Source organism: Trichomycterus rosablanca, chromosome 12 (genome assembly GCF_030014385.1).
Source record: "Trichomycterus rosablanca isolate fTriRos1 chromosome 12, fTriRos1.hap1, whole genome shotgun sequence".
Classification (NCBI taxonomy): domain Eukaryota; kingdom Metazoa; phylum Chordata; class Actinopteri; order Siluriformes; family Trichomycteridae; genus Trichomycterus; species Trichomycterus rosablanca.
This window is the reverse complement of record NC_085999.1, coordinates 22,914,447-22,923,759: the sequence shown is the minus strand read 5'-3', so window position 1 is coordinate 22,923,759 and position 9,313 is coordinate 22,914,447. Positions and strand designations below refer to the sequence as shown.

General features: G+C 38.7%; 1 protein-coding gene across 1 annotated transcript in view; it reads left to right on the top strand.

Moving 5' to 3' along the window:
* Positions 1 to 2,410: 2,410 nt before the first annotated feature.
* kcnh3 (potassium voltage-gated channel, subfamily H (eag-related), member 3) overlaps positions 2,411 to 9,313 on the top strand; it is a 100,564-nt gene continuing 93,661 nt past the window's right edge. The window contains exon 1 of the mRNA XM_063005450.1: positions 2,411 to 2,561. Coding sequence (XP_062861520.1) covers positions 2,486 to 2,561 — 76 coding nt within the window. The 5' untranslated portion in view covers positions 2,411 to 2,485. The remainder of the gene's footprint in view (positions 2,562 to 9,313) is intronic.

Sequence of the window (9,313 nt, the reverse complement as noted above, 5' to 3'; positions counted from 1 at the left end):
CCACCAAGCTGCCACTGTTGGGTCCCTGAGCAAGGTCATTAACCCTCACTTGCTCATCATGTTCCGCTCATTGTGGATAAAAGTGTCTGCTAAATGCTAAAAATTTAAATGTTAGTATAAATGCTTGCATGAAAACAACTCCTTGACTAAAGGTGACTTTTCCTACACAGCGTTTTGGCCAGGATGCTGTAATTATAAAATATTGTATGTTTGTATTTATTTTCAACCCTTTACTGTGAGAGCTACTTGACATTTTCCTGCAAAATATTTGTGCTCATGCTTTTTTTTCTTCAGGCTTTTACATCAAAATAAGTAAGAATTTAAATTAAACAAAACTAGTGACCTTGTCTAATTTGTAAAACAGTAAAACACTTTTAAGGGAATTGATGACAGAGAGGGTAATTTTTATTTTTAAATATTAATGATTGTAGAAAAAAATTGGGTTCCAACAGAAAGGGCACTTTTCTCATCCAGGGCAAAAGGGCAGGTGCTTGAGCACCACTAGGGGTCTATCTGTGCACGTGCCTGCCAAAATGTAACAGGACCCACTCACCACTGAAAACATACCTTAGACTTAATATTAACTCATGGTATTTTCATAGACAACCTGGTTGTTTTAGCACAAAATCATTTGATCTCAGATCACTCTCTCCTAATAAGTATAAGGAGTGTTCTTCCAATGATATTTAGCTACCACATCACTTTCAATCTATGCACACTATTTTGTCTGCAACTACACAAGCAATCATAAACAGCCTACTACAATTAACAATTGTGTCACCATCAGAGCCCAAAGAGCTAGAACAAGCAACTCAATATTTAGAGTCCATATTCTGCAGAACCTTAGATAGTGTAGCCCCAGTTAAAACTAAATTGATTAGGGAGAAAAAGATTGCTTTATGATACAATGACCACACATGCTCTAAAACAAGCAGCACAAAAATTAGAGCGCAAGTGGAGGCACACTACACTGGAAGTGTATAAGATAGAATGGAAAGATGCTCTAACTAAGAATAAACATGCACTTATAAAAGCCAAATCTTTATATTTTTCTTCATTAATAGAAAATAATCAAAATAATCCGGGTTTTCTTTTTGAGACAGTGTCCAAATTACTAGAAATGTCACTGAAACTGAATCTAATATACCAACCAACTGTACCAGCAATGATTTAAAATTAATGACAAAATATGTATTAAAATCATTGTCTTGTATACTTGACCCAATTCCTTGTTTACTTTAAGATTTACTACCTGTAATTGTAGAGCCCCTGCTTACCTTAATAAATGCATCCCTTAGCTTTGGATGTGTACTTACATTCTGTCATTACAAACTGTCATTAAAGTGTGCTGTCATTAAAGTGATTAAAAAACACTTAATTGTATGCATGTTTAATTATAAGCCAATTTCAAACTCTCCTTTTGTCTTCAAAATTCTAGAAAAAGCTTTTTCTTTTTTACAATTATATTCTATCTGCATGAAAACAGTATTCATTAAACATTTCAACCAGGACTTAGACCCAAATACTGACACTGCATTAATTAGGGTAGTTATTGAATTATTGGTGTCCTCTGATGTATTAGATCTTAGTGCAGAGTTGATACACTAGATCAGAATATTTATAACTGGATAGGCTAGAAAATACAATAGGTGTTAAAAGACTTGCTTTCTCTTGGTTTAAACTGACCTATTTGACTGACCACTCTTATGTAAATTAAATGCTTTGAAACTACAAAGTAAAGTATGGTGTTCCACATGGGTCAGTATTGGGACCTCTATTATTTACACTTTATATGCTACCATTAGGAAAAAATATTCATAATCATGGCATCAATTTTCACTGCTCTGCAGATAACACACAGTTTTTTTTTTATATCAACGAAGCTTAATGGCTTTAACACAATCAGTAAAATTGAGGATTGTGTAGACGACATATAAACTGGATGTTGTGTAATTTTATTTTACTTAATTCAGATAAAACAGGGGTATTACTTGTTGGATCTAAGACGGTGATTAACATTAAGCAGGTTACAGATACAACCCCCCCAATCCAGAGCATGAGCGTCACGTGATTCATTGATCTGCTGCTGGTGGTGAGAAGGTGAGGAGAGCTGCAGAAGAAGTGCAGGAACCGTGCAGAACAGACTCTCGATTTTGCTGCTACCAGTTTTACTGCTGTTGTGCTGTATCAGCTCCAGCTGCACACGTCTTTGTTTTCATGCACGCTTGACTTACACTTTTGGGTATAACAAAAGATTTGGGCTCTTAGGAGCGAGCATACTGTATTGGTGCTGAGGGGGGCATGCCCGCTCCCCGTCGTCGTTGCCGCCACACTGGAGGCTCGCGGTTCGCGGATTGGGGCGCTTCTGCACGAACTGGGATGCGCCCCCGGTACCCGCTTTCTTACAGGCCCTAGCGCCGAGGAGCAGCGGGACACGAGCGCTGCGGGACGCCGCGCTACCAGAAGCCGCTCCACCCGGAGCAGGATGCCGGTGATGAGGGGACTGCTTGCCCCCCAGAACACTTTCCTCGATACCATCGCCACGCGCTTCGACGGAACCCGTGAGTAGTGCGCACCTGTTTGCGTTTTACTGTTTACTTTCCTCAAAATGTACTGTAATAGCAACAGGATCAACCAAATGTAAACTATATAAGCGAATAAAATCGATTTTACATTGCCTAGAGCTGTTTATTACTTTGGTGCGCCCTACAGAACCACAGCAAAGTAATAATAATAATAATATTAATACATTATTGCAAATAGCTTTATATAGCTAATATACAGTATATGGCCAAAAGTATTTGGACACCTGGTCACGAGCTTGTTGGACATTCTATAAAAAACAAATGAACTTTGATGTATGCCTAGGATTTCAAGGGAAATATACAGCACTCATTTATTAAAATGGTAACAAACATTTTGCAGCTATAAATCTTATTTTTAAAGCTGTTATACTGTTAATGCCAGAAAAGTGAGTGTAGCAAAATGTAAGTCATATTCAGCCTATCATTTTATATCAAGCTCTAAATATAAATGTATTAATTTATCAAAGCATATTAAACATCAGTGTAACAAATTGAAATTGAAGCCCCTATTTGCCTGTATGCACTCTCGACAATGTCTGAGCACTATTATGAGCATGGGGTATCTCCTTATCCATAACATTAGAACCAGCTCTGGGCCAATGATACATGAACTCCACAAGACATCTGAAGAAGTCCTGTTGTATCTGGCATCAAGACACTACTTGCGGGTCCTTCAGTTTATGTACACTGCAAGGTGTACAGTTCAAGAGAGTATCCTGGTGCCATTGTCGTGGTGCAAAGAAACTACAATCTCTTACACCTTGACTATTAAACTAACCCAAATACTATTAAAGAAAATTTCATTTCCCGCCTTAATAAAGCCAAGATTGAAAAAAAATAGCCAGTAGTAATCGTCTGGTAGGCTGACTACAACACTGGCATGCTTGTCAGAGACATAATTGGCAGTTGGTAGACCCCATTAATTAAATGAATAAATTCAACTAAATGGATAAATGAGTAAATGGATGTAAAATAAAAACATATTAAATGGATGATAACTGGACAAGTAAATAGACAAAAATAAATAAGTTAATTGGTAAAAAATAATCAAAAATCAAAACACGTAATTTCCCTCTATTGTATATACTTCAGTCTTAAATGAAATTGACTTTGAGTACTGGGACCTACGAGGCAATATTATGCCAAGTGTCTCACAATTTCACTGTGAGTTAACACTCTGGTGGGCTGTATATACAGTGGGGTCAAAAAGTATTTAGTCAGCCACTGATTGTGCAAGTTCTCCTACTTAGAAAGATGAGAGAGGTCTGTAATTTTTATCATAGGTACACTTCAACTATGAGAGACAAAATGAGAAAAAAAAATCCAGGAAATCACATTGTAGGATTTTTAAAGAATTTATTTGTAAATTATGGTGGAAAATAAGTATTTGGTCAATAACAAAAGTCCAACTCAATACTTTGTAACATAACCTTTGTTGGCAATGACAGAGGTCAAACGTTTCCTGTAAGTCTTCACCAGGTTTGCACACACTGTAGCTGGTATTTTGGCCCATTCCTCCATGCAGATCTCCTCTAGAGCAGTGATGTTTTGGGGCTGTCGCTGGGCAACACGGACTCCACAAATTTTTTATGCGGTTGAGGTCTGGAGACTGGCTAGGCCACTCCAGGACCTTGAAATGCTTTTTACGGAGCCACTCCTTCGTTGCCCGAGCGGTGTGTTTGGGATCATTGTCATGCTGGAAGACCCAGCCACGTTCCATCTTCAATGCTCTCACTGATGGAAGGAGGTTTTGGCTTAAAATCTCACGATACATGGCCCCGTTCATTCTTCCCTTAACACGGATCAGTCGTCCTGTCCCCTTTGCAGAAAAACAGCCCCAAAGCATGATGTTTTCACCCCCATGCTTCACAGTAGGTATGGTGTTCTTGGGTTCTTCTTCTTCCTCCAAACACGACGAGTTGAGTTTTTACCAAAAAGTTCCATTTTGGTTTCATCTGACCACATGATATTCTCCCAATCCTCTTCTGGATCATCCATATGCTCTCTGGCAAACTTCAGACGGGCCTGGACATGTACTGGCTTAAGCAGGGGGACACGCCTGGCACTGCAGGATTTGAGTCCCTCTCAGCGTAGTGTGTTACTGATGGTAGCCTTTGTTACTTTGGTCCCAGCTCTCTGCAGGTGATTCATCAGGTCCCTCCGTGTAGTTCTGGGATTTTTGCTCACCGTTCTCATGATCATTTTGACCCCACGGGATGAGATCTTGCGTGGGGCCCCAGATCGAGGGAGATTATCAATGGTCTTGTATGTCTCCCATTTTCTTACAATTGCTCCCACAGTTGATTTATTCACACCAACCTGCTTGCCTATTGTAGATTCACTCTTCCCAGCCTGGTGCAGGTCTACAATTTTCTTCCTGGTGTCCTTCGACAGCTCTTTGGTCTTGGCCATGGTTGAGTTTGGAGTCTGACTGTTTGAGGCTGTGGACAGGTGTCTTTTATACAGATTACGAGGTCAAACAGGTGCCATTAATACAGGTAACGAGTGGAGGACAGAAGAGCTTCTTAAAGAAGAAGTTACAGGTCTGTGAGAGCCAGAAATCTTGCTTGTTTGTGGGTGACCAAATACTTATTTTCCACCATAATTTACAATAAAATTCTTTAAAAATCCTACAATGTGATTTCCTGGATTTTTTTTCTCATTTTGTCTCTCATAGTTGAAGTGTACCTATGATGAAAATTACAGACCTCTCTCATCTTTCTAAGTAGGAGAACTTGCACAATCAGTGGCTGACTAAATACTTTTTGGCCCCACTGTAGGAGTGCAAGAGACAAAGGTGTATCAGCTGACACAGGTATTGTTGGACTTCAGTGGTTACACAGCACACCATGCTCATTAGTGCAGACAACAAAGATCCATATACCAGTGTCACGTCCACACAAAGCCATTTAATCAGTGTTGGGTGCTTGTTGGAGTGTTATTTATTGAAAAATCTTCTGAGGGCAGCTTTGCAAATGATTGGTTATTTGAGGCACCCAATCAGAACACTGAGGGGCAGGGTTTCATCACATGCACATTGCACATTTTAACCTTTTATCATTTAGGTAAAGCTTATTTTTATTCTGTTCTCATGGCGCTATTCTGCTCCTAAAGCAGCTTGCAATACTTTAAATACGTTTAAATGTTGCTCTTAGAGCATCTTACAGTTTGTATGTTGTCTCTACCTTCTGCTTCTAAAGCAGCTTGTGGTATTTTAACATTTAAATTCTGCTTCCAGAGCATCCTAAAATGTTAGTACCACAAGCTGCTTCAGGAGCAGAATGTAAAGACAATATACAAACTGTAAGATGCTCTAAGAACATGCTGTATGTTTTCTCTACATTCTGCTCCTAAAGCAGGTTGTGGTGTTTTAACATTTAAATGCTGCTTTTAGAGCATCTTACAGTTTTATGTTCTCTCTACATTTTGCTCCTAAAGCAGCTTGTGGTACTAACATTTAAATTCTGTTCTTAGATCATCTTACAGTTGGTACAGTTCCTGCTACATTCTGTTCAAGTTCAAGCTGCTTTAGAGGAATGTAGAGAGAACATACAAACTGTTTTAGTGCATGGAAAAAACCCTGTTCTGAGAATTCTGTCCCCCTTTAATGTGCATGTGTTGCTGCGTTGAGCAGTTAATGTGTGCAGCAGCGTGTTCTTTTCATTAGCCCAAGGTAAATTTTCTTAACATACTGAGTGTACTACTGTCATAGGTTTTATTGCTCAATCCGCAAGTCACCCTGCTTTTTTCAGACTCAGTGTCAAACATCTAAAATGAACGTGTCCGATTTATTTGACTAATATATCTTAATTTTCTCCAGTAGTTCATTCTGTGGCTTCATATTATTTTGTGTCTCCTCGTTTTTGTCACGCCCCATCTCCAGTGCACTTCTGCTGCCTAAACAATTTCCCCAGGAACACTCTGGATCCAACACAACCAGGAACAGCTTCTAAAACAAACAAAATGTAGGTTAATTGATACTAACCCAGATGACACATAACAGATTTGTTCATACCATAGCAAATAATTTAATCTCTCTTAGAGAGAAGAAAGTGTACTAGTTTTGAAGGTAAAAAATAAATCCTGGATGTCTGTGTGCTTATGAAATTGAACAATGGCATTTTGTTACTCCTCCAGTACAGTAAAAACCCATGACTTGTAAAGATTTGGTTTCTTTTGGGGGGATGATGGCCAAAGGCTTTCAATGTATTGGCGTGCTGTCCAAGGTTTTCCTGTCCAGGTTTTTCCAGTGTTTCGTAGTGAAGCCAGACCTGCTGCAACCCTGACAGGATAAAGCAGTTGATGAAAATATAACCAAATATATAGTCAAAGAAAGCCTAACTATATTTTGGTAAGCAGCCTGCATAGTACACACAACTTGAGTTTACATAAAAAAATCCAAATGAAACTACATAAGAACATCAATGTCTTACCAAAGGAACATGCGATCATTTCTCTGCATTATCCATCACTTAGCTGCACATTGACAGTAACTATAAGCTAACAGTAACTGGACAAAATGGCAATTAATGCAAACCTGCCATTGGTTGACATGGTTGAAGTTTCATGAATTTTCAGAAGCTAACTCCTAAAGAAGTACAAATATAGGACTTAAATGACTTATTGTATATCATTTATTGTTTCCTGATTCTGAAATATTGCTTACTTGTTTTGTTTAGTCATACCGTTTTTAATGTCATGCCAAGAGTAGTTCTGAAGAGTTCTATTGATGACCAAGGCTTCTGTGGCAATAAAAAAGCTACATGTGTAAAACCTTTGTTGACAGTTGTTGGTGGCACAGGAAAATGACTTTTTCTTTTTGATATGTTTCTGTGCACAAACGAAGGTTTTTAAAAATATGGTTTGATGAGTTGGATATGGTAAAACTGCAGTGGCCACCACAGAGCCCTGACCTCAACTTCATAAAACCTATGTGATCAATGTAAATGGAGCATTGTTTGTGAGCTAGACTCAAGATCTGTGCCTGATTTTACAAAAGCTGTTTTGACTAAGTGTGCACAAATCTTCAGGTACACACTTAAAATCTTGTGTAATATCATCAAAAGAATAACGCTGTTAGAGCTTTTTTGTTTGGGGTCAATGGGCAACTCCATATCAATAGCCTACGTTTTGGAAATGGTTCTCAAACTTTGGGAACTACATCTATTTATGCAGGAATAAACACATCTAAGATACAAATCTGATCTTAGTCTCACTTAAACTCAAGTCAAGTCAAGTCAACTTTATTTATATAGCGCTTTTTACAATAGACATTGTCTCAAAGCAACTTTACAAAATCCAGGACCAACAGATACAAAAACCCCCGTTGAGCAAGCCGAGGGCGACTGTGGCAAGGAAAAACTCCCTGAAAATTACAGGAAGAAACCTTGAGAGGAACCAGACTCAGCAGGGCCCATCCTTCTTGGGTGGCCTGGAGGATACTTTCAATAAATACACGATTTACACAAAGCATACAAACACAGATTTAAATGATCTAAAAGTTATAACTGGTAATAAATAGATAAATAAATAAATAAATAATAATAGAGTTGTTATTCGCTCTAGTCTTCAATAAAGTCTGTAGTGATTTCTTGTCATTCTTGGTGCAATTACTCCAGACCCGTCACATCCGGCAGAAGCAGCATCGTTGTCACGGCAGTCTCGATTTTAATCCTTAACCTCGGCGGGTAAACAGGTTTCCATCAGAATGCCTTTGGAGTAAAACAACAAAGAATGTAGTTAATATTGTACAATGCTAGTTGAGTAAAACAGTTTTACAGAGAGTTTTAGACTCCAGCAGCCCTAAATATTACAGCATAACTAAAAGGGAGAGCAAGCAGGTAACAAGGTCATGAAGGCTTTCACAGGACATCAGCGCCCACCTCTCCTACCCAAACCGGAGTGATCGGACAAGAGAGGCAGAGCGACAGCAACCCAACATCCCTGATCACCACAAGTTTCTATGACCAAGAACCCCCAAGCTCTGCGCCTTTGAGACTGTGTCCGAATCCCGAATAGAGGCAGGAAGGTTATTCCAAAGTTGTGGAGCTTTGTAAGAAAATGCTTCCACCAGCTGTGGTCTTTTTAATTTTAGAAACTATAAGTAACCCTGCATCTTGTGAACGAAGTGGACGCGCTGGGTTGTAGTGATTAATAAGCTCACTCAGATACTGTGGAGCCAGACCATGTAGCACTTTATAGGTTAGTAAAAGTATTTTGTAATCAATGCGGAATTTAACTGGCAGCCAGTGTAGAGATGATAGAACAGGAGTAATATGATCAAATTTTTTAGTTCTAGTTAGCACTCGAGCTGCTGCATTTTGAACTAACTGGAGGTTGTTTATGGATCTACCAGAGCATCCAGTTAGAAGAGCATGGATCAGTTTTTCGGCGTCATTAACAGATAGTATATTTCTTATTTTAGAAATATTACGCAAATGATAGAAAGCAACTCTAGTAATATTATTAATGTGTGTATCAAAGGAGAGATCTGAATCTATTGTGACACCCAAGTTTTTTACATCTGGGCTGGGAGTAACAGAGAATGTGTTTAGGTTTAGCACCAGGTTAGACAACTTGTCTCTTGCAGCTTTAGAGCCAACAAGTAAAACCTCTGTTTTATCTGAATTAAGTAAAAGAAAATTACACGACATCCAGTTTTTTATGTTGTTTACACAATCTTCTATCTTTGGCTGATATATACAGCTGTGTGTCATCTGCATAGCAGT